The sequence below is a fragment of the Pogoniulus pusillus genome, chromosome 19 (genome assembly GCF_015220805.1).
Source record: "Pogoniulus pusillus isolate bPogPus1 chromosome 19, bPogPus1.pri, whole genome shotgun sequence".
In the NCBI taxonomy this organism is placed as follows: Eukaryota; Metazoa; Chordata; class Aves; order Piciformes; family Lybiidae; genus Pogoniulus; species Pogoniulus pusillus.
Window position 1 is genome coordinate 3,459,489 of NC_087282.1, and position 25,559 is coordinate 3,485,047.

The following is a 25,559-nucleotide window of genomic DNA, read 5'->3' on the forward strand; positions in this document are numbered from 1 at the left end:
GATTCTATGATGAGCATTGAGAAAATTCCTTCTCAAGCCTGTCCTTCCCCAGTCCTCCCTTTAGATACTGATGAGCATCAAGAAAATTCCTTCTCAAGCCTGCTCTTCCCCAGTCTTCCTTTTAGATACTGATGAGCATCGAGAAAATTCCCTCTCAAGCCTGCCCTTCCCCAGCCAAAACAACTCCAGGCCTCTCAGCCTTCCCTTGGCAGAGATCATTTAGTTACCTCATCATCTTTGTAGCCTCTGCTGGGCTCTCTCCAGTAGTTCCTCACTCCTCTTGAATTGGGGAGCCCAGAACTGGACCCAGTGTGGTCCAGATGCAATCTCACTAGGGCAGAGTGAAGCAGCAGGAGAAGAACAAGTCAGGTTTGCCACAAAAAACAAACACTAAACTAAAAAACCAACCTTAACAGTCAAGGAATTAGCCTCTGAACCTAACCACTTAGCCTCTGAAGCCAACCAAAGTGGTTTGTTTGGTGAACACTTGTGCTCGCTGCAAAGGTTCATTTTAAGAGAGTCACTAATTCCTTTAGTCTCACTGCTTTGTAACCTCACTCCTCAGGTCCTTCTTGCTGTGACTATGAGAGGGTGCTCCATACCAGGTGACTCCTGGAGAGAGAATCTTTGATACCAGAGATTTTCACTATTTGTTCATAGAATCATAGAATCAAGCAGGTGGAAAGAGAGCTCCAAGATCATCCACTCCAACCTAGCACCCAGCCCTGGCCAAGCAACCAGACCATGGCACTAAGTGCCCCAGCCAGGCTTGGCTTCAACACCTCCAGGCACAGCAACTCCACCACCTCCCTGGGCAGCCCATTCCAATGCCAATCACTCTCTCTGACAACAACTTCCTCCTAACTTCCAGCCTAGACCTCCCCTGGCACAACTTGAGACTGTGTCCCCTTCTTCTGTTGCTGCTTGCCTGGGAGAAGAGCCCAACCCCACCTGGCTACAGCCTCCCTTCAGGTAGTTGTAGCCAGCAATGAGCTCTGCCCTGAGCCTCCTCTTCTGCAGGCTGCACACCCCCAGCTCCCTCAGCCTCTCCTCACAGGGCTGTGCTCCAGGCCCCTCCCCAGCCTTGCTGCCCTTCTCTGGACACCTTCCAGTACCTCAACATCTCTCTTGCATTGAGGAGACCAGAACTGGACTAAGGGAAAGCAGTGTGATTCTTACTTAAGACCTGCAGACCAAGCCTCTTACTCCTATGAAAGAACTAATCTGTACATGTGGGGATTACAATTTCTCACTCTTTGTACACCATGAATCTTGTAAAAGAATAATTAGAGCTTGCTCCAAAAAGGCATTGCCAAGCTTGAGAAGTATTTCAGGCAGAGCATTAACACACAGTTTTATACTGCCAACAACCTTCACTGCTTTCCAGATGAGATTTACATTACATTATTAATTAACTATACTGAATCAATAGCATGACATAATGCTTGGGAGATGTATGTTTAGCACAAACTGTGACATCCCAGTGTGCATTTGGGGTTTTTTTAAGGGAGATTAATTTAAAATGTATGCAAATTAGTTCAGCAAACAAGGGCCCAACAAACTACTTCAAAGCATCGAGAGCCAGCCTGAAAAAAATCATGGCAAGATCAAACCTTTGTCATTTCATCATGGAATCAAGCAGGTTGGAAGAGACCTCCCAGCTCAGCCAGTCCAACCTAGCACCCAGCCCTGTCCAGTCATAGAATCATAGAATCAGACAGGTTGGAAGAGACCTCCAAGCTCATCCAGCCCAACCTAGCACCCAGCCCTATCCAATCAACCAGACCATGGCACTAAGTGCCCCAGCCAGGCTTGGCTTCAACACCTCCAGGCACGGCAACTCCACCACCTCCCTGGGCAGCCCATTCCAATGCCAATCACTCTCTCTGACAACAACTTCCTCCTAACATCCAGCCTAGACCTGCCCTGGCACAGCTTGAGGCTGTGTCCCCTTCTTCTGTTGCTGGGTGCCTGGCAGAAGAATGCTTTTACAAACCCCAGCAGCTACAGCAGAAATTATTTCACCTTTGCTACCTCAGTGCCTCCAAAGAGTAAAAATGCTGGAGGTAGATATTCAGCTGGGGCTGGGTTTGGGCTGGCAGTGGCAGGATGCTCATTGCTGGATGCAAATCAGAGTGAGAGTAATCACCCACCTGCGCTGACATGCACAGCTACAAAGAGAAGCACAGAATGGTACAAACACAGAATGGTTTGGGTTAGAAGGGACTTCCAAAGGTCATGCAGGCCCTGCACTCAGCAGGGACATCTTCAGCTAGATCACATTGCTCAGAGCCCCACCCAGTTGTTACCTGTTTCCTACTGTGGGGCATCTACCACCTCTCTGGGCAACCTGCAGCAGTGTTGAATTGCCTTCAGTATGAAACTGTCTTCCTTCTATTCAGTCTAAATCTCACTCCTTCACTTTAAAGCCACCACTCCTCATCCTGTCACAACAGGCCCTGCTAAAGGAGTCTGTTCCCATCTTTCTTACAGGCCCCTTTAAGCACTGAGAAGCCACAAACAAGGTCTCCATGGAGCCTTCTATTTTCCAGGCTGAACAACTCCAGCTCTCTCAGCCTGTCCTCACAGCAGATGAGCTCCAGTCCCCCAAAAAAGAAACCCATCAGACAAGTTCCAGTCCTCAAAAGAGACCCCATCAAGTCCTGAGAATTTGTGTATGTTTCATTACCAGGAGCATCACCATGTTCCTTTGGTGTATAAAATCAGCATAAGCTCCTCTTGATGGGACAGCTCTTTTCAGAGCAGCAATGTACACTTCAGTCATCACAGGAATTTAAAGGATCAGTGTTAAATACTTGCTCCTTTTTGGAGATGAGTCCTGTGCTACATCTGTAGGACACAACAAGGTCTCATGGGCCCCTATAACAAACAGAATAAAAAGTAACAATGCTCTTTTGCCCCATCATCCAGGTTTGGGGTTGAGAATCTTTGACTCTAATCATCATCCACTTTGGGGCTCAAGAACCCCTGACTCTCACCATTATTCAGTTTGGGGCTCACGAAGACTCTCACCATCATCCAGTTTTGGGGTTGAGAATCCCTGACTCTGATCATCATTCAGTTTGAGGCTCAATAACCCCTGACTCTCACCATCATCCAATTTGGGGCTCAAGAATCCCTGACTCTGACCATCATCCAGTTTTGGGGTTGAGAATCCCTGACCCTGACCATCATCCAGTTTTGGAGTTGAGAATCCCTGACTCTGACCATCATCCAGTTTGGAGTTGAGAATCCCTGACCCTGACCATCATCCAGTTTTGGAGTTGAGAATCCCTGACCCTGACCATCATCCAGTTTGGAGTTGAGAATCCCTGACCATGACCATCATCCAGTTTGGGGTTGAGAATCCCTGACCATGACCATCATCCAGTTTGGGGTTGAGAATCCCTACAGCTCTGAAAGCATTAAAAACAAAGTAGTGTGGTGCTGGAAAGAAAGACAAATTAATTCATGTGAGATTTCATGCCACAGAAATTGGTTTATTGAAACTTACTGCTAGGTAGGTTAGGTCCAGGTACATTCAAACCTTGAGAATCAGGACTTTCAACAACAAAAAAACCCTCCAGTTTCCCACGTTTCCCGACATCCCATTAAAAAGGTTCTCCTTTGAGGTCAATTAGAGCCAGCTTTATAAAAGGAAAAAAATCATCCTTAATTGCTTTTCAGAAGTAGACATTATGGCATAGAGCTTTGCAGCCAGATTCGATTACCTTTTACAAGAAACAAGGATGCTGGGAATGCCATAAAACTCCTGCTCTGCTGAATATGGATGCGGAGCTCTGCTGGCAGCCAGGGAGCTGCTTCCACAGCAGGGGTGGCAGAGAAGGCTGCTGCAGGACCCAGAGGCACGTCTGGATGTCTCCAGAGAGGAAAAGTGCTGAAGCTGGATGCTCAGCTGGGGCTGGGTTTGGACTGGCAGTGGTTGGATGCTGGGTGCTCCATGCCTGCCCCCGCTCAAGCCTGGGTGTACTCATGCACCTATGCTGGTAATTCTAGCTACAAAACCCACCTAGTCCCAAAACTCACATATGTTTTGTCACCAATTTTCTCAAAGGCCTTCTCCAAATCTGCCTTACTCCGAGGCTTTCATGTCTCTGCCAACCAGGTAGAAGAGGAGTCCGGACAGTAACACCAGGGGCACGCCAGCTGCAGCAAACATGAAGGACCACCCGTAGTAGACATGCACGGGGACATCATCCAGGCACTTCTCGCTTCTCTCCAGGAGGATGTACTTCTGAAAATCAGCAGCAAACTCCTTCCACATCACAAAGAGAAACACCAGCAGCAGGAATAAGCCTCCTGGAAAGAGAAACAAAAAGGTGAGCTCCTCTCTGCGTCTGAAAGAGAATAAAGCTGAGAGCAGGCGGCAAGGAGACCCCATTCGTCCTTGCAGGTCCTTCGCGACCGAGCTTAGTGCTGCGGAGTTGTGATTCGTGGCACTGCCCTGCAAGCTCCTGTAAAGGCAGACCTGTGCGCTCTGCAGAGACTCACACCGCCAGGGCCAGCTGCTGCCCAGCTGCAGGCACAGGGACACCTCATGCTGCTGGGGCCACCCAGGGCTCTGCACAGCTGGGTGCGCCACGGAGAAACCACCACAAAGACGGAGGATGCTCACAGCAGTGACCTGTTCTTGAGCAGAAGCATTTCACTGCCCTGTGAGGAGAGGCTGAGGGAGCTGGGGGGGTGCAGCCTGCAGAAGAGGAGGCTCAGGGCAGACCTCATTGCTGTCTACAACTACCTGAAGGGAGGCTGTAGCCAGGTGGGGTTGGGCTCTGCTGCCAGGCAAGCAGCAACAGAACCAGGGGACACAGTCTCAAGCTGTGCCAGGGCAGGTCTAGGCTGGAGGTTAGGAGGAAGCTCTTGCCAGAGAGAGTGATTGGCATTGGAATGGGCTGCCCAGGGAGGTGGTGGAGTCGCCGTGCCTGGAGGTGTTGAAGCCAAGCCTGGCTGGGGCACTTAGTGCCATGGTCTGGTTGATTGGCCAGGGTTGGGTGCTAGGTTGGGCTGGATGAGCTTGGAGGTCTCTTCCAACCTGCTTGATTCTATGATCCTATGATTATCTGGCATGGAACCTTCCCCCCCCCCAGCATCAGCACAAGCAGAGCCCACACAGATGCCAAACTGCTCAAGGCAGTTCCCCTCCACATCTCGTGTTACCCTTCCTTAAACTGAGTTTTGTAATCAAGTATAAAACAGGTGGCAAGGAATAGAGACAATCCTGTTCTGCAGGGAATAGGATGCAGTAACAGGGTGGAAAAGGCATGCACCCATGAGATGCTCCTCTGAGATGGGCTGGTAAACAACAGAATAATAAAAGAAAAATGAACAGCTTATACTGTGAGGCCAGAAAGCCTTTCTAGCAGTGTGGGAGATCTGCTTTGCCCTCCCCTGGATCCAGATGGGAGAAGGGCTGGAGCAGTTAGTGCAAGGTCAACATCTTGCTTAGTGATGGTCCAATATCCTCAGAGACTCCCATACCCCTTGAGGTGCCCAAAACCCAAACAGCAGCTCTCCCATGAAACCCCACAACCTCCAACTTCCAGATGCATATGCCTGGAAGGTCAATGTCTGCAGAAAGAGCTCAGCCATGTCCAAAAAGCACACAGTGAGCAGGCACCTCTCAGCCCCAGCAGGTGCCTTAATATTAACCTCCTTGCCCCCAAACTCAGCAATGGTGGTGGCTGGAGAATGCAGATCTGGCTCCCTCACCTGAAGCAGGTGACAAAAAAACCCTAATGTGCCCCAAATATTATTTCCTGTGTCACATTAAAGAATATATAGAGTGCATTTGAAAGTCAATGCACACTAAAACATACTAGGGGTGGTGTCCTGACAGGTCTGGAAGCTCTGCAGGAGCTACCTGATCTTGTGACTTCACAGCCAGAAGCTTGCCAGTTTTAGCTGGGGCTGTGTAACAGAGAGATGTATGCACATAAACACACCTCTATGAGACAAACACATCACAGATTACATTTTTATAGTGGAAGTGAACAGTTCAAAGTTAATTTAGTTGACAAGTTGCCACGCAGCCCTATGGATGTGTTGTGGCTTCTGCTGGGTTTAATTCCTCCCCTTGCAGTTTTTAAATCAAAAGTGTATTTAATTATTCCTCCTGCCAGCTTACACACGACAAAATCCAGCTCCTGTGGGTGGGTAAAGCCTGGCACTGATCTATCTGCACTCTCGTGGTGGCTCCAGAAACCTTGGTCAGAGGAGACAAGGCAGTGTTTGACTGTGCTGCTGCTTATAATGGATGCAAGCACAGCTGCAGCCACAAACCTCTGCATCCCATCTCAGAGCCAAAAAGGAGACTCAGGCAAATGTACAGAAGGTTCAGAGCCCTCACTGTGTGCTATGTGGAAGCTGAAGTCACCCATCCTAAGCTGTCACCTCCATTAACCCACCTCCTATACCCTGAGAACACATCACAGAACCACAGAGCATGAGAGGTTGGAAGGGACCTCCAGAAATCATTGACTTGAACCTTATCCACCTCCTGTACCTTGAGAACACATCACAGAACATGAGAGGTTGGAAGGGACCTCCAGAAATCATTGACTTGAACCTTATCCACCTCCTGTACCCTGAGAACACATCACAGAACATGAGAGGTTGGAAGGGGACTCCAGAAATCATTGACTTGAACCTTATCCACCTCCTATACCCTGAGAACACATCACAGAACCACAGAACATGAGAGGTTGGAAGGGGACTCCAGAAATCACTGACTTGAACCTTATCCACCTCCTGTACCCTGAGAACACATCACAGAACCACAGAACATGAGAGGTTGGAAGGGACCTCCAGAAATCACTGACTTGAACCTTGACAACCAGAAATTGGTGCAACCAGACACTTCTAAAGTGCAACCCAAACCCTTCTAATACACTTTCCATCACCACGTGCTGCTACTTCAAGTCGTTCTCCTGTACCTAGCTTTCTGGAGAGGCAGGTTAGGAGTTAAAGAGCAGCTGCCATACCATTTGCATGTTCATTGAGCTTTAGAAACCACTTGAAATTAAGTGCACAAATATTTTACACTTAATATGATGGTTGGGCCCTTAAAATGCCAATTACCCTGCTACGAGCAAACGATTGCATGTTAAATAGTCACATGTCCTTTACAAAATACAATATATTGATAAGAAGGCAATTAAGTCTTTATTACTGATGTAATTTAAAATTAAATTAATTAGATAGCAACTGAACCTTGAAAAGTGCTCTTCTAAAGATCAATTTCTATTTCATTAACCTATAATACCTACCGTAAGAGGCACAAATAAAACCCTAGCCCCGGTGGGGTGGAGGACGTGGGCATGGTGGCAGCCTTCTGAGTTCTCCTGCTTCTCTTTAAAGAACTAGAGGTGTGGCACTGAGTTCTCACAGGACAATTTAGATGGCCTAAGCCTCGTTTACTGAGGAAAGCAGAGAGTCATTGGCTACTGGAATGGGCTGCCCAGGGAGGTGGTGGAGTCGCCGTCCCTGGAGCTGTTCAAGGCAGGATTGGACGTGGCACTTGGTGCCATGGTCTGGCCTTGAGCTCTGTGCTAAAGGGTTGGACTTGATGATCTATGAGGTCTCTTCCAACCTTGGTGATACTGTGATACTGGCCAGTTAATCGTAGAATCAGTCAGGGCTAGAAGGGGCCACAAAAATCATAGAATCATAGAATCATAGAATCAACTGGGTTGGAAGAGACCTCCAAGCTCATCCAGTCCAACCTAGCACCCAGCCCCATCCAATCAACGAGTTCCAACTCACTTGCCATGGGCAGAGACACCTCACACTAGAGCAGGCTGGCCACAGCCTCATCCAGGCTGGCCTTAAACACCTCCAGGGATGAGGCTTCCACCACCTCCCTGGGCAACCCCTTGCAGGCTCTCAGCACCCTCATGCTGAACAACTTCTTCCTAACATCCAGTCTGAATCTACCCATTTCCAGCTTTGTTCCATTCCCCCCACAGTGCTATCACTACCTGACATCCTATAAAGTCCCTCCCCAGCTTTCTTGTAGCCCCCCCTTAAGATACTGCAAGGCCACAATAAAGTCTTCCTAGGGAAGACCACAATAAGTTCTCACTAGGGAAGCCCTGTGAGTGGGTGGTAGCATCCCTGAGCTCTCCAGGAGCTAAGGGTAGAGAAATGATCCCTCCCCTAGCCCCAGGAGAAGCCCCAGGTCTTGGTTTGGAAGGATTTGTTATTAAACAGGTAGTGGAGGTGATGGCATGGCCATGGCATCTAAATTAAGAACATTTTCACACCCTGAGAAAATGACAGGGAAATGTGAAGTAAGCAGCCTGCTTCCCTGCAATAATTAGAGGTGAGTGGCAAGCAGTCCCTGGGATTTGCAGCAGCTCCTCGGTGGGAGAGGAGCAGCAAAAGGGCAGCTGCAGCCAGGAAAGGGCAATGGAAGCACAGCAAGGGCAGCCCACTGAAAACTGCTCAGCACAGAAGACCTGCACCAAGCACAAACCCCCAGGAAACTGCCTAGACTCATAGAATCAAGCAGGTTGGAAGAGACCTCCAAGATCATCCACTCCAACCTAGCACCCAGCTCTATCCAGTCAACCAGACCATGGCACCAAGAGCCTCAGCCAGGCTTTGCTTCAACACCTCCAGGCACAGTGACTCCACCACCTCCCTGGGCAGCCCATTCCAATGCCAATCACTCTCTCTGACAACAAATTCCTCCTAACTTCCAGCCTATACTTCCCCCGGCACAACTTGAGACTCTGTCCCCTTGTTCTGTTGCTGCTTGCCTGGCAGCAGAGCCCAACCCCACCTGGCTACAGCCTCCCTTCAGGTAGCTGTAGACAGCAATGAGCTCTGCCCTGAGCCTCCTCTTCTGCAGGCTGCACACCCCCAGCTCCCTCAGCCTCTCCTCATAGGGTTTGTATTCCAGGCCCCTCCCCAGCCTTGCTGCCCTTCTCTGGACACCTTCCAGCACCTCAAATCTGCCATGTGTTTAGCCACAAGCAGAGTCTTCATCACAAGAACATTGAGATCTCTCCCTCCTGTCTTGCAGAAGTCACTGGTGCTTTACTCTGGATTTTGCATCTTTTGACCAGGTCTCACTCTACCTGTTGGAGGCTTCTCATTTCAGCTGCAGCAGAAAGACCTCTTCATTTCCTGCCAGCTCCGAATGGCTTTTTAGGTAGAGAGACTGAGGTCTTCCTGCCTTAGGCAGCAAGCTGCTGGACAATCTAGTTTTCTGCCCAAGAAGTGAGCCCAGCATTGGCACACATGCCTGGGACAGAGAATGTGGTGGGTTTAGCTATGTCTGAGTGAAGACCTCATCAAGAGGGCATCTTCTCAATGCTTATCAACATTTCAAGGGCAGGGGGTAAGAGAATGGGGTCAGACTCTTTCCTGTGGCATCCAGCGGCAGGACTAAGGGCAATGGTCCCAAGCTGGAACAGGAGGAAATCCTTTGCTGTGAGGTTGTCAGAACACTGGGCCAAGCTGCTCAGAGAGATTCTGGAGAGAATCTTCTCTGGAGAGATTACAAACTCACCTGAGTGTAGTCCTGGGCAACCTACTGTAGTAAACCTTCTGTAACAGTAGGACTAGATGATCTCTAGAGGTCCTTTCCAGCTCCCACCACTCTGTGACAAAATGAGCCCATCCCCATGCTCCTCTCTGCATCCCTGTGGTTTCTACCCCTGGAAAAATCAGCCAAGTGTTCTGTTTCTATTTCTTCCTCTGCCTTTTCCTCTTAGCTTCTGCTCACGGGGGAAAAAAACAACTGTGAAATTCCATCTCAGTGCTGATGAGGTCAACAGCATCTGCTGGGGAGGGGCTAATTGCAAGCAAATTGGAGTATTAAGTCTTTCTCCTTCATACTCTGATAACTGCAGAACAAGGAACCCAGTGCTCCATCTCCACCTCCCAGGAGAGAGCTGCACCTTCACTGTGAGCAATTTGGAGTTTGGCTTCTTCATTCTTTCATTTTCTATCTTTGTGACACCTTTATAGCTGCTAATTGTAGGGACAGGTGAGTGAACTCAATCTTTAGCTCCTCTTCTGCAGAAGCTGCTGAACTCTTGTGTAATCTGCTAATTGCAAGAACAATGAGCTTTGACTCATTTGCCTTTCTCACTACTTGCTTCTTAAGGGTGTTAAAAGTGAGGGAATGGAGGTGTGACCTTCGGTTGCCCTTCCATAACTTTCAGCCTTTTCTGCGTGTGGGGAGCCTGAGACTGTCAAAATGAAGAGGCTCGATTTAGGAAGAGGAGTCAGAGCACAAAATGCAGCACTTCAACTCCTAGGAGCTGAGCACTCTGAAGAACAGATTGGCTCTAGCATGCTCTGCTCACAAGGCCAGGACTGGCTGAGGGTATTGAGTTGGTTTAGCCTGAGAGACCTTGCTCTCCTGAAAGGTTGTAGCCAGGTGGGGGTTGGTCTCTTTTTCCAAGTAACAAGCAAAAGGACAAGAGGAAATGGCCTCAAATTGGGTTAGGGAAGTTTAGCTTGGATGTGAGGAACAATTTCTTTCCCAGAAGGGTTGGCAAAGCCTGGAATAGACTGCCCAGGGCAGTGGTGGAGTCCCCATCCCTGGAAGAATTGAACAGCTGTGGAGATGTGGTGCTGTGGGATGTGGTTTAGTGCTGGGTTACAGGTTGGACTTGATGATCTTATAGGTCTCTTCCAACCAAAACAATTCTATGGTTGCTTGCTTTGAGAACTCCCTCCACATTCACACTGGGTTTGTGCATTCCCTCCAGAACAGCCTCTTCACTTCTGAGCAAACCAATAGATGGAGCTGATCTCTTTTTGGCTGAAGCCTACAGCCATGCCAACTGGGCTGAACACATCAGGAGGTTATTCTGCCCCTGTGCTCAGCACTGCTCAGGCCACACCTGGGGTGCTGTGTCCAGTGCTGGGCTCCTCAATTCAAGAGAGATGTTGAGGTGCTGGAAGGTGTCCAGAGAAGGGCAGCAAGGCTGGGGAGGGACCTGGAGCACAGCCCTGCGAGGAGAGGCTGAGGGAGCTGGGGGTGTGCAGCCTGCAGAAGAGGAGGCTCAGGGCAGAGCTCATTGCTGTCTGCAGCTACCTGAAGGGAGGCTGTAGCCAGGTGGGGTTGGGCTCTTCTGCCAGGCAAGCAGCAACAGAACAAGGGGACACAGTCTCAAGCTGTGCCAGGGGAGGTCTAGGCTGGATGTTAGGAGGAAGTTCTTCCCAGAGAGAGTGATTGGCATTGGAATGGGCTGCCCAGGGAGGTGGTGGAGTCTGTGTGCCTGGAGGTGTTGAAGCCAAGCCTGGCTGGGGCACTTAGTGCCATGGTCTGGTTGCTTGTCTAGGGCTGGGTGCCAGGTTGGGCTGGATGAGCTTGGAGCTCTCTTCCAACCAGCCTGATTCTGTGATTCTCTTGGAGCAGCACTGCAAGCCAAGGAGCTGCCCTGGGTCTGGATGAAGCATGTGCCCACTCCTGAGCTCTGTCTCCAAAGTGCCCAGAGGAAACCAAAACAAAGGAGCCCCAGCACAGAAAACCAAGGAGCAAAAACCGAAGTTGCCTCAGCAACTGGGCTTGCAGAAGCTGCAGTTCAGCCTTCACCCAGCCCTCCTGGTGACATTGTAGTGACAATTAATCATATTGTCATCTGACTACTGAAAGAAGGGGACAGTGAGTCACCAGGCAGTGGCAGCCTCCCCCTTGCAAGCACCGAAACCAAGGCTGAGATGGCAAACGGGAGAAGGAAAGCAGCACGTCAGCTATTTGCTCATGCAGTTCAGGTGCTCCAGAGAGCAGACTGGCAAGGACAACTGCTCAGCTGGGTGGTATTTGCAGCAGCAAATGTCAGATGGACTCTGGCTGTACTTCCCAAACCACCCAGCGGTGGAAATCAAGGGGGATGGCTTCAGCCCTTTGAAAAGCCTCTCAGAAATGCCACCCCCTGAGCACTAGGTTTGTCGCAGCAGCTCACAGAGAGTTAGGTTTGCCCTCTTGAAAGCACAGCAAATAAAAGGCCTCTTAGAGAGGAAACCAAAGAGGTCTAATTGAGCAATAACAATCACAGGCTGACAGGATGTCAGGGATTGGAAGGGACCCAGAGAGATCGTTGAGTCCAACCCCCCTCACAGAGCAGGACCATCCAATCTAGCTCAGGGCACACAGCAACACATCCAGACAGACCTGGAAAGGCTCCAGGGAAGGAGACTCCACAGCATCTCTGTGCCAGTGCTCTGGGACCCTTACAGTCAAGAAGTTCCCCCTTGTGCTGAGCTGGAGCCTCCTGTGCTGCAGCTTCCATCCACTGCTGCTTGTCCTATCCCAGGGAGCAGTGAGCAGAGCCTGTCCCCCCCCCCTGACCCCCAGCCCTCAGGTATTCATAAACATTGATTCCATCCCCTCTCAGTCTTCTCTCCTCCAGACTAAGCAGCCCCAGATCCCTCAGCCTCTCCTCACCAGGCACTGCTCCAGTGCCCTCATCATCCTCCTCCACCCTTAGGTGCTGAGCTGCACACAGACCTCCTCAATGTCACGCCAGACTGACCATAGATTTGCACCAAGAGTCTATTTAGAGCCTTTTGGCAGCAAATGCTGCCTGGTTCTGTGCTGACTGAGCAGGGATGGGATGCTATGACCTCAGAGCGGGCTGCTACCAAACTGGGGACAGAAGGAAGGATGTCCTGTGAGGCTGGGGCACCTTGCAGCTGTAGTGCCTCATCTCACCACCTGGCTGCCACTCTGCAAACTGCCGATGCTTTCACACGTCCTCAAGCAGAGCTGGTTTCGTGAGGAGGTTAATTAACACTGACCCGCAGGCCATGATGAGAAGGCGCCGCGCTTGCTCCTGCCTTGTCTCTCCGCATCCTGCTATCTGCAGGAAAGAGCTGGCCAGGGAGTTGGAGCTGTCTTAAATCTATTGTTCCTACTGCTTAGTGCAATTATGCAAAGTATTTTTGGATAGGAGAGAGAGAAAATAACCACAGAGGGATGCATCTTGAATCCATTGGGAAAACAGTGCCAAGCAGGTTCCAAGAGCTCTGAGTTTGGGATACTTCAACCCTCCCCCCCAAAAAAAAACCCCAAACAACTCCTGAAACTCCAAGCAAACTTTGCTGAAATACTGCTGCAGCCTCCTGGCTATCATTGAGATGAAAATATAGCAGGAAGCCTCTTCCAGCTGAACTCATTCCTCCTAATGACAGTTAATAACAATGATTGCTGTTCAGATTGAAACCGCATTAATACAAACTTCAATTTAAACAGCAGCATCTCTGTCTAATGCCAAGAGGTTTATGTGATGCATAATCAGCTCCTCTAAAAAGTGTCACCCTCTAAGCCCCAGCCTTTTAATCAAGAAGTAGTCAAATGAAGTGCAAAAACAATGGGGGGAAAAATGGAATTCAGTGATTTGATATCACTCAAAATCTTTCCCTCTGTGATATTGTATGGAACTGGCCAGTGTCAGAAGGTAGCCAAGCTCAGGTTTTACCATTTGGGCTAAAAGTTGAGTGTTTTGAAGGGGTAGGGCTCTTACTGAGGTGGCCAGAGTGTCCCATCTGAGAAGACTGCAGTGTTCATCCTTAGCCTCACAGGATGAGCTGATCTCAGCACAGAAACACACCAATGGCCAGCACTGCTTAGCAGAAGTCGTAAAATCCAATACCCAGGGTGTGTCCTGCTTACCTGAGATGAGGAGGAATGCACCTCCAGCTTTGTAGGAGCTGGGGCTGACGAAGGGCACACCACAGACCAGCAGCAGCCCTCCTACCAGCCCGGCGGCGACAGCCAGCAGGATGAACGCCGTCCAGAAGCCTCTGTACACTGCACAGACAAAAAGGACTAAAGTCAAGGGAAAGGAGAGGAAATCAGATCCATGCAGCCCATGCTTGACTTCTTCAGCAACAGTAAGAAGAATAACCTGAAGGAACAGCTGAGGCAGCCAACAGCAACCTGGCTTTGAGCATCAACACTTGTGGCGAGGAGGACCAGGGAAGGACTCGTCCTCCTGTACTTCACAGCACTGGTGAAGCTACATCTTGAGTACTGGGTTTAGTTTTGGACCTCTCACTACAGCATGGACACTGAGGTGCTGGAGCACATCCAGTGAAGGGCACTGAAGCTGGTGAAAGGTCTGGAGGGCAACTCTCATGAAGAGCAGCTGAGGGAAATGGGCTTGTTTAGCCTGAAGAAAAGGAGGCTGAGGGGAGTCCTTGTTCCTTACAGCTCCCTGAAAGGAGGTGGGAGCCAGGTGGAGGTTACTGCCCTCTGTAAAGCAGCAAGCTATAGGACAAGAGGAAATGGCCTCAAGGGACTGCAATGAGAAGGAGGGCTTGGAAAGGCTTGCCAGGGAAGCACACCACACAAAGGGGGTGAGAGTAAAGGACACCAGGCTTAGCTGTGCCTGGGGGGGATGGAAGATCTTGGCAAGGATGGAAAGAAAATAGGAACGTTTGGAGAGATGGAATCAGACCACATCTTTGATCCATTTTAATTAACACTTAGAGAAGGTGCCAGGTTCCTGGGTCAAAAAAAAGGCAGTTTGTGTTAGCAGGATCACAGGGGAAATAGAAGCTCGTGGTTGATGCTGAGCAAGAGAAGAGGACAAGAGAGCAGCTGCCTCTTCAGCCACTGAATTTGGGGGCTTTGCTGGGACTTCTGCAATGACATCAGCCAGAACTGAGCAGGCTTCTGTCCATCACATGGACATAGCCCTCTAATTTCAGTCTCCTATCATAGAATGGTTTAGGTTGGACGGGACCTCCATAGGTCATCTAGTCAAATGACCTCCCCCTCCAGTGAGCAGGACTTCTTCAACTAGGTCAGGATGCTCAGAGCCCCATCCTGACCTACAGTGCTTCCAGGGGTGGGCCATCTAGCACCTCTCTGGGCAACCTGGGAGTGTCTCACCACTCTCAGTGTGAAGCATTTCTTCCTTCAATTGAGTCTCTGTCTCCCTCTTATAGTTTAAAGCCACCACCCATTGTCCTGTCACAACAGGCCCTGCTGGAAAGACTCTCCCTATGTTTCCTGTAGGCTCTTCTCAGCACTGGCTACAAGGCTACCATGAAGTCTTTCTCTTCTCCAGGCTGAACAACCCCAACTCTCAGGCTGTCCTCACAGCAGAAGGGTTCCAGCCCTCGCATCATCTTTGTGGCCTCTTCTGGATCCTCTCCAGCAGGTCTCTGTCTCTCTGGTGCTGGACCCAGCACTACAGGTGGAGTCTCAGCAGAGCAGAGGGGCAGAATCTGAAGGGAGGCTGTAGCCAGGTGGGGTTGGTCTCTTCTGCCAGGCAAGCAGCAACAGAACAAGGGGACACAGTCTCAAGTTGTGCCAGGGCAGGTCTAGGCTGGATGTTAGGAGGAAGTTCTTGGTGGAGAGAGTGATTGGCATTGGAATGGGCTGCCCAGGGAGGTGGTGGAGTCGCTGTGCCTGGAGGTGTTGAAGCAAAGCCTGGCTGGGGCAGTTAATGCCATGGTCTGGTTGACTGGCCAGGGCTGGGTGCTAGGTTGGACTGGATGAACTTGGGGGGAGTCTTCCCACCTTGTTGATTCTATGATAATCCCCTCACCCAAATCTCTTCCATCATGATCCAAACCTTGGTCTTCAGGCAGAGCCCCTCTGATCCCCTGCTCCCCTGATTTATCCAGTCCCCTCGGACCACTGCCTCTAGTTCTGCCTGTTGTTGTTGAGAAGCTCCAGTTAGAGAGATTTAATCTGAGCACGAGCAAGTGGGTAATTCTGAAGTGATTCACACTTGAAAGAGAAATGATAGAGAAAAGAAGCCTTTTACTCATTTGAAACCATTTTGTCAGGAGAGCCACTTAGGGAGAGATAAGTATCATGAACTCTCCAAAACCACAGAATTCATTTTCATGTTTAACCTCCCGTCACCTGTTTCTCTCAGGAACACTAAGAGGATGCAGATAAGGCAGAATTATCTCTGCAGCAGGCAATAGCTGCAGGACTCCTCCTTCTTGGACGGCCTCCTGTGTGGTCACCCTTTGCCTGTGGGGATAGGCTGGCTTGGGGTATCAGCAGCAGAAGGCTCTGCTTGCTGCAGAGTGCCTTGCAGTGGATTTGCTGCAGCAGAGGAGCCGAATTCTTCCACTGCCCTAAATGTGGGGGCTGCTCCTGTGAGATCCCACCTGGAGCACAGTGAGCAGTTCTGGAGCCCCCAGCACAAGCAGGACGTGGAACTGTTGGAGCCAGTCCAGAGGAGGCTACCAAGATGCTCAGAGGGCTGCAGCAGTTCTGCGATGAGGAGAAGCCACAAGAGTTTGGGCTCTGCAGCCTGGAGAAGGCTTTGAGGAGGCCTTGGAGTGGCCTTGCAGTATCTGAAGGGGGCTACAGGAGGACTGGGAAGGGACTATTGACAAGGTCTGTAATGACAGGAGGAGGAGGAATGGGTTTGAACTGGCAGAGGGGAGATTTAAACTGGATGTTAGGAAGAAGCTCTTGATAATGAGGGTGGTGAGACACTGGCACAGATTGCCCAGGGAGGTAGTGGAGCACAGAATGACCCAATGTGATCTCTGATCACATTCTGTGCTTCTGTGCTCCACAACCTCCCTGGAGGCGTTCAAGGCCAGGTTGGATGAGGCTTTGAGCGACCTGTTCCAGTGGGAGATGTCCCTGCCTACGGCAGGGGGCTGGAACTGACTGAGCTTTGAGGTCCCTTCCAACCTAACCCATTCTGTGATTCTATGATTCTACAATACCCCTATTCCCCCAGGGCTCACACTGAGGTAGGTGCTGGCAGAGCCTCTCAAGCCCCACAGCACTCCAGGGTGTACCATCCCTGGAGGTATTCAAGCAGAGCCTGGCTGGGGCACTTAGTGCCATGGTCTGGGTGACTGGCCAGGGCTGGGTGCTAGGTGGGAGTGGATGAGCTTGGAGGTCTCTTCCAACCTGGCTAATTCTATGATGCAGTGGTGCAGAGCACATGCCCAGCACCGCCCAAGACCTTTCCCAAGGGGCATTTCTGATAGGCAGCTGGAGAGGCTTTCACAGCAAGGGCTGACAGGCAGGGACAGATGCCTCCAGAGCTCCTTATTTAGTATGGAAAAAATAGTGTGTTTACCAGGGAGGTCATTCAGAAACTAAGCCTCATGCCTGCCTCTCCTGAGCTGCCAAAAGCCCACTGCCTGCCTGCAGCCCCCAGCCTCCAACAGGCTCTGCCACTGACACGTCACAGCACAGCAATGTGCCCCTGTGGCCAGGAGGGCCAATGGGATGCTGGGGTGTATTAGGAGTGTGTCCAGCAGATCAAGGGAGGTTCTCCTCCCCCTCTACTCTGCCCTGCTGAGACCTCATCTTGAGTACTGACTTCAGTTTTGGGCTCCCCAGGTGAAGAGGGACAGGGATCTGCTGGAGAGGGTCCAGTGGAGGGCTGTGAGGATGATGAGGGGACTGCAGCACTGCCTGGTGAGGAGAGGCTGAGGGACCTGGGGCTGCTTAGTCTGGAGAAGAGAAGACTGAGAGGGGATTTAATAAATGTTTATAAGTATCTGAAGTGGGGGGGACAGGCTCTGCTCCCTGGGATAGGACAAGCAGCAATGGGTGTAAGATGCAGCACAGGAGGTTCCAGCTCAACACAAGGGGGAACTTCTTGACTGGAAGGGACCCAGAACACTCGAACAGGCTCCCCAGAGAGGTTGTGGAGTCTCCTTCTCTGGAGCCTTTCAAGGCCTGCCTGGATGTGTTCCTCTGTGATCTGTCTTAGATAGGATTGTCCTGCTCTGGCAGGGGGGTTGGACTCGATGATCTCCTTGGGTCCCTTCCAACCCCTAATATCCTGTCAGCCTGTGATGTCCCTCATATCCATTTTCCACTATGCCTTGTTCCCCGAGGCAGGAATCCTGCACAGCACAGCAAAAGAGAGTAGCTGCCCTCCCTCACGTGCTCCTTTACTGACAAATGGCAGAGGGTTGTGGGTTGTGCTTTTTTGTTTTAATTAATCCCAGCTGAAATAAATAAATAAATCCCAATAATAACCAACAACAACAACAAAAAAATCATTTCCAAATGAAGAAAAAAAAAAAACCCACACCACAAAAAGGTACTGCTAAAGGCTAAGGAAAAGGTCAAGATGTTTGTTTGTGCAGCATGCCTGCCCCAGATCCCCGGAGGCAAGGCAGAGTGATGCAGACTATTTAAAGAAATCAATTCAGTCCAAAAACAACCCAAAAAAAAAATAAAGAGAAGATCATTGAATTAATTCTAGCTGCTGCCACCAATTTAGCAAATTAAAATTCCTAGCAGCAGCTGATTCATTAAAGAACTCTGCAAAAATGGAGAGAAACATAAATAAAAAGGGAAGCAGTTGAAAGGAGAAGCTCTCCAACTGCCTGGTAGGCAGGGGATGAAAAGCCAGGCACTTGTGGGCAGATTCTAACATTTGGGCCTTCAAATGGTTTTCCAGAGTTGGTTTGTTTTAACCTGACTCAAATATCTGCTTGAGCTGTGTTCGGTGCTGTGTCCAGTTCTGGGTCCCTCCATTCAGGAGAGATGTTGAGGTGCTGGAAGGTGCCCAGAGAAGGGCAGCAAGGCTGGGGAGGGGCCTGGAGCACAGCCCTGTGAGGAGAGGCTGAGGGAGCTGGGGGTGTGCAGCCTGCAGCAGAGGAGGCTCAGGGCAGAGCTCATTGCTGTCTACAGCTCCCTGAAGGGAGGCTGTAGCCAGGTGGGGTTGGGCTCTGCTGCCAGGCAACCATAACAAGGGGACACAGTCTCAAGCTGTGTCTCAAGTCTCAAGCCAGGGGAGGTCTAGGCTGGATATTAGGAGGAATTTGTTGGTAGAGAGAGTGATTGATATGGGAATGGGCTGCCCAGGGAGGTGGTGGAGTTGCCATCCCCTGGAAGTGTTGAAGCCAAGCCTGGCTGAGGCACTTAGTGCCATGGTCTGGTTGATTGGCCAGGGCTGGGTGCTAGGTTGGACTGGATGAGCTTGGAGGTCTCGTCCAATCTGGTTGATTCTCTGATTCTGTGAAATCAACACCAGAGCTCTTCCAGGAAGGCAGACTCTGGGATAGAGTCTGCACTGGGCTGCCATTAGATCATCTTTCAGGTCCCTTCCAACCCAAGCCATTCTAGGAATCTATGAAACCTGCAGTTCAGGAGAGATTCTTTCTCCTGATGGATGTGGACTTTTTTCCTAGGTCTGGATTTGTCCATGGGGCAAATTTCAAGTCCAGCTCCTCCCAGAAAGCAAGGAGGTGGGAGTGTGTGGGTTTGGCATCCTCCCTTGCTCATAGAAGTAGGTACTGAGCACCCAGCAGCAAGGTGAATGGTTCATGGCCAAGCATGGCTGGCTCCAGAGAAGAGAGGACATGGAAGAATATGTTGATGTGCTCATGGCTTGGGCTGGTCACCTAAGGAAGGTCATTACCAAAAGCCTTGGACTGAGATACTACTGACAAGGGCTTGTAATGACAGGATGAGGAGAAATGGGTTTGAACTGGCAGAGGGGAGACTGAAACTGGATGTCAGGAAGAAGTTGTTTGCAGTGAGGGTGGTGAGACACTGGCACAGGTTGCCCAGAGAGGTGTTCAGGGCCAGGTTGGATGAGACCTTGAGAGACCTGTTCTAGTGGGAGGTGTCACTGCCTATGGCAGGGGGTTTGAACTGGATGATCCTTGAGGACCCTTTCAACCTAAACCATTCTATGTTCCCTGACCATGTGTCTTTACAATAGGAGAACTGCCACAATGAGACACATATAAATCTCTCTACTTGCTTGCTCAGGAAAGGAACTGCTGGGGGAGAAGAAAAGAAACTCACCTGCAGTTGTGTCATAGGAAGGATGGGGGAAAGGTCCAAGAGCAATGGGCATAGGAAAAAGGTAGCCATGCATGCAGAACTTGGGATGTGCTTGGCTGGCTGAAAAGGAACATGAAGAAAAGTCACAGTTAGAATATTGGTTTGGGAACCTACAAACCCCCACTCAAATCAGAAGGCTGGGAAGTAAAGGAGGTCAGTAAAGAAAATAGAAAGAAGTAGAAGAATGACATGACAGGGGAGGCCTGAGGCTGTACTGAGACTATCCAAAGCACCAATGTAGGCTGGGCAGTGACTGGCTTGAGAGCAGCCCTGAGGAGAGGGACTTGGGGGTGCTGGTGGGTGAGAAGCTCAGTCTGAGCTGTCAGTGAGCTCTGGCAGCCCAGAGAGCAACCAGAGCCTGGGCTGCAGCAAGAGCAGTGAGGGCAGCAGGGAGAGGGAAGTGATCCTGCCCCTCTGCTCTGCACTGCTGAGACCCCACCTGGAGTGCTGCATCCAGGTCTGGAGCCCCTGGGGCAAGAGGCCTGTGGAGGTGCTGGGAGGTGTCCAGAGGAGGACCATCAGGATGATCCCTGGAGGTGTTTAAGGCCAGGATGGATGGGGCTGTGGCCAGCCTGATCTAGTGTGAGGTGCCCCTGCCCACAGCAAAGGGGTTGGAACTGGCTGATCCTTGTGGTCCCTTCCAACCCTGACTGATTCTAGGGTTCTTTGCCTAGGCAGCAGAGCTTCTCATCTTCATAACTTGAGCCCAAGATGGGCATCAACCATGTAAGATGAAGCAGCTGAAATCAGCGTGAACATTCCCACTGCTGTGTACCACCACCTGGGATGGGCAAAGGCACCTGGCTACCAGAACAAGCTACTTCAGAAGACCTTCAGTTTGTGAGAGGGGAAAGCACAATGAGAGTGGAAGTGCCCCATCAATATTAATACCACCGAGGCTTATCATGATTAACAGGAATAGAATGAATGTTAAATGAATTAATTAATGGCTGGCCACTTATTTAAATGTGTTCCCCAGCTCAAAGGAACACTTTATAATAGGTGGACATTAGTTCATGCTAAATTGACTATGGAATACCTATTGAATTAATTATTACATCCACGAGAGCAGCAAATTAATTTGCCATGATCAATCCTATTATAATAAATACCTAAAGAAGTAATAGAAATTTGCCACTTATCAGAAAGAGTCATTTGACTTCAGGTAAGATGATATTATATCATGGGTTGCCACAGAACACAATTAGGTAGGAAACTCCCCCTCCTGACTTCCTTTTTTTAATCAGGGAAAAAAAAACCTCCTGGGTGAAAAAAAGAAGTCTCCGAGCGCTCAGCTGCGTGCTGGCAGGTGCAAGGTCTCACAGGAAACACAGGGCAGGGCCTGAGGGACAAGCTAAGCCCTCTGAGATTCTTCATTTCATTTCATTTGATTGTGGGAACCTCTGTTATTGGCAGCACAATGCCCTGCCAGGCCACCACATCACTTCACAGGCTTGGAGGCATCCTTGAGTAGACCAAGAAGTAGGGAGCTACCCAGGCTTGGAGGCACCCTTGAGTAGACCAAGAAGTAGGGAGCTACCCACAGCCAAGCTGCTGGACTGTGGCCACACTAACTGTATTTGAGTCACTCCTGAGGAGGGGGAACCCTGCAGCCCATGAGGCAATGCCACCAGCGCCTGGCTCCTGCTGTAGCCAGGTGGGGTTGAGCTCTTCTGCTAGGCAAGAAGCAATAGAACAAGGGGACACAGCCTCAAGCTGCACCATGGGAGGTCTAGGCTGGATGTGAGGAGGAAGTTGTTGGCAGAGAGAGTGATTGACATTGGAATGGGCTGTCCAGGGAGGTGGTGGAGTCGCTACCCCTGGAGGTGTTGAAGCCAAGCCTGGCTGGGGCGCTTAGTGCCATGGTCTGGTTGATTGGCCAGGGCTGGGTGCTAGGTTGGGCTGGATGAGCTTGGAGGTCTCTTCCCACCTGGTTGCTTATGATTCTAAGAGGTTTCTACAACAACCCTCTGACAGTAAAATCCAAGTAAAAAAAAAAGAGCAGAGAAAGAGTGAGCCAAGTTTGCTTTTGGTAGAGAGATGATGAGAATGAAAACACATGAAACAAAGACAACTGTCTCCTCCTGACTGGGATCCCTTCTTGTGCTTGTTTGCAGCTCTCACTGTGAGAGAATGCTGTGGGTATGCTGCAGTGGCATCATACTTACTGTACCAGAAGGTCCAGATGGTCTCTGGGTGGCCCTCGCCAAAGAACCAGCACCTCCAGAAGAAGCCCTCATGATGGAAAGTGAGGAGTTCCCTCCTGACCTCTGTCGGTGTTTCAGCCTGTGGGAAAAAGAAAGTCCAAGCTGATAGAGGGATGACCTTGTTGGAAAGGCATTTTTTGCTCAGACAGTTCTTGCTTGCATTTTTTGCTGGGGTTTTCAGTTGTGGTTCAAGCTGGCTCTGGAAGGATTGGGAAACACAGAGGCAGAGCTGCTGTCCTTGACCTTCTGTCATCTAACAGCCACAAAATGTTCTGGCCACACAAAGTCCTGCAGACCTTCACCAAGCAGCTTCTTCTTTCTCTAATTTATTGGAAGCACTGATGGCCAGAGTTGGAAGTAGAACATTCTGGTCTAGTCTACTTCCAAACACTTTCCTTAAGTGAATGCCATTGCTGTTATGACCAGTTGGAAGCAGGTTGGTTACCAGATAAGCAATTTTAGGTGTTTCACAATACAACAGTTCAAGATGTCCTTGCTACTCTGCAGGACCCCTGTAAGGTCCAGCTTAACCCTAGATGACTCAGTCATAAAATCATTTTGGTTGGAAAAGACCTTTCAGATCATCAGGTCTAGCTGTTACCTAACTCTAAGAGTGGTCAGGGACTGGAATGAGCTGCCCAGGGAGGTGGTGGAGTCACCCACCCTGGATGTGTTTAAGGGTGGTTGGATGTGGTGCTTAAGGCTATGGTTTAAGGTGAATCTTGTAGAGCAGGGTTCTAGGTTGGACTTGGTGATCCTGAGGGGCTTTGCCAGCCTGGATGTTGCTGTGATTCTCTACCAGGCTGTCGCTGAACCACGTCCCTCAGCACCACATCTCTGCGTCTTTGACAGCCCAACTCTAACACTCCCAGCGAGCCTCTTCCAAACACCAAAGCTCTTCCTTCTCTCTCTCTCACTGCTAATTCAGAATTTATGCTAAAATTACATGAGATAGAAATGACTCAAACCACAGCATCAATCCCATCCTACAACTGGGATCTTAACAAGTTCTCCTTTTTCCTTTATCTACTTCAGCCTCCAGACTAGAGCTGTAGGCACAAGGTTTAGGTCTTCCCAGAAGGGAGGACATTGCAAAGTTCAGTCATGGACTGTTCACCATAAAACTTAATAAAACTCCAGCCAAAACCAACTTTATCTTTGTCATGCAGTTGGCAAAGGAGACAACAGCCACAAAATGCCATTTCATGGAGGACAGAGAAACTCCAGGCAGGGCTGGACTCTGCAGACTAAAGAAAGCAGATGGGACTCAATGAGGAGGCACCAGAACTACTCTCTCCTTGAGGTTTTTATGCATTGTCATGACCTCATCCAGAGCTCTGACTCAACTCTCCTTTTACTTTCAGGACAAAATACTGACTGTGACAATGGCAATGTGCAGCCCTGCAACGTCATCACTGGGCTGGCTGCTGCCTTCCTGCATCCACGCTGCGCTTAATCGCTGTTCGGCAGACACTCCAGACCACTCTTATCTGTAAGGGACAGGACTTGCCTGTTTAAGGCAGGGCAAAGAAGGTAAAAAAACAGCCCCACTGTACACAACTGAAACAGAAATAATGGCAATGCTGACTGAAATAAACAGAACTCAAAAAAGCTCAGAGGAAAGAGTAAGAGCAGGTCCTGTTTCTGCCTGGCTTTTGAAGCCGCTCTGTCTTAGCGACAGGCACGCTCACACTTGGCCAGGAGCAGATCTTGCGTGGTTGAGATGCTTCTCCATGCCCTGCAGTGCAAAGTCTCCAGTCTCTCCACTTAAAAGACAACAGCCTGGACAGAAACCTGCAACAATTAACATTGACATCTCCCAAGTGCACAAAAACGGAGTGGCACCGCTCTGTCCGTGACGCTCTGCCATCTCTAGGGGCTTTACTGTGCTGCTTTAAATAGTAGAGACAGTGGCTTCTGCCAGGCAGCTTTCCTGTCATCATTTCTAGTTTGCTTCAACAGAGAAAAGTCATTTGGAAGCATGACTCAAGTGAACAGTGTCCTACATTCGATTATGGGATTCTGAAATGAAGAAGGAATATTTCTTGCCGGCATCACGACGCTTACCCAGTGTGACTCACCATGCCGGGACAAGAAAGAGAAGCACCAAAATCAAACCTAATTGGATTGAACTTTGAAGCAACAAAAAGTCTGAGCACAACAAGGGCCTTCCTGTCATTCTGTAATTGAAGCCACCATTGATCAGCACGAGGTTTTTGCAGAGAGGGGAGGGGAGGTGGCTCAAGGAACTGCTCTGCTGTGTTCTTTGGTGGCAGAGTTAGTGCAGAGCCAGCACGGACGAAGATCAAGCTTCTGAGGGGATCTATAAGCACGTGATGCCAGCAGCCAGCCCTGAAATACCAAACTGGCCTTCCAAATGGCATTGCCTGCCAACTAAAAGCCCACATGCATCTTCATTTTGAATGTATAGGTCTCTTTACATTAGATGGGCAGGAACTCTTGTCTGCCTCTGACGGCTGCTTCTGTTTTCTGTCTGTGCCACAGTCACATCGCTTCAGATGTAAATAATTGCCAACCTTCAAGTAGGAAATATCTTCAAATGGAGAAACTACAGGGGGAGAACTCTTTTAATGGCAAATATCAGGGGGATACTTTTGTCTTTAGCAGCAAGTGCTGTCAAAAAGTAAAGCTCTTACATTTGTGCCTTTCATTCTCTAACATTCATAGAATCATAGAATCAAGCAGGTTGGAAGAGACCTCCAAGATCATTCAGTCCAACCTAGCACCCAGCCCTATCCAGTCAACTAGACCATGGCACTAAGTGCCTCATGCAGTCTTCTCATGAACACCTCCAGGGATGGTGACTCCACCACTTCCCTGGGCAGCCCATTCCAATGCCAATCACTCTCTCTGTGAAGAACTTCCTCCTAACATCCCAGACAAGCAGCAACAGAAGAAGGGGACACAGTCTTCAAGTTGTGCCAGGGGAGGTCTAGGCTGGATGTTAGGAGGAAGCTCTTGCCGGAGAGAGTGATTGGCATTGGAATGGGCTGGTGGTGCCCATTCCAGGGAGGTGGTGGAGTCACTGTGCCTGGAGGTGTTGAAGCAAAGCCTGGATGAGGCACTTAGTGCCATGGTCTGGTTGACTGGCGAGGGCTGGGTGTTAGGTTGTGCTGGCTGAGCTCGTAGGTCTCTTCCAACCTGCTTGATTCTATGATTCTATGACTCCACCACCTCCCTGGGCAGCTCATTCCAGTCCCTGACCACTCTCTCCATGCAAAACCTTTCCCTAACGTCCAAACTAAACCACCCCAGCCTCAGCTTGAGGCCAATTCCTCCAAAGAAAGAGAGGATCTCAGAGTTTACCTCCTCAGCCTGCAGAGTGCTATTGGTGCCCTCAAAGGTGCCACAGGTCTCGGTAGCCAGCAGCCAGTAGTCCGTCCCAAAAGCGACCAGAAAGAGCAAGACACCGATGCCGCCGAGGATGCCGGCTGCCAGGGCAGCTGCTCCAGCCTTCATGGGGCAGCAGGGAGGCAAAAGAGCTGGAAATCAGGAAAGAAGGGAAGCCCTGAAGTTTCCAGGCTCGCTGGAAGAGGGGGAAAGAG

At 50.0% G+C, this 25,559-nt stretch overlaps 1 protein-coding gene across 2 annotated transcripts; it reads right to left on the bottom strand.

Moving 5' to 3' along the window:
• Window positions 1–3,474: 3,474 nt before the first annotated feature.
• On the bottom strand, window positions 3,475–25,559 carry LOC135183651 (transmembrane protein 182-like). 2 transcript variants are annotated; one of them, XM_064158858.1, is made up of 5 exons: window positions 25,321–25,559; window positions 21,955–22,072; window positions 19,748–19,846; window positions 13,655–13,792; window positions 3,475–4,320 (listed from the first exon to the last, which is right to left on the bottom strand). In XM_064158858.1, the coding sequence occupies exons 1-5, from the start codon at window positions 25,471–25,473 to the stop codon at window positions 4,094–4,096; spliced, it is 735 nt and encodes a 244-aa protein (XP_064014928.1). In that variant the 5' UTR covers window positions 25,474–25,559; the 3' UTR covers window positions 3,475–4,093. The 2 variants fall into 2 exon arrangements, with proteins under 2 accessions (XP_064014928.1, XP_064014929.1); XM_064158859.1 differs by lacking the exon at window positions 25,321–25,559 and adding an exon at window positions 23,145–23,209.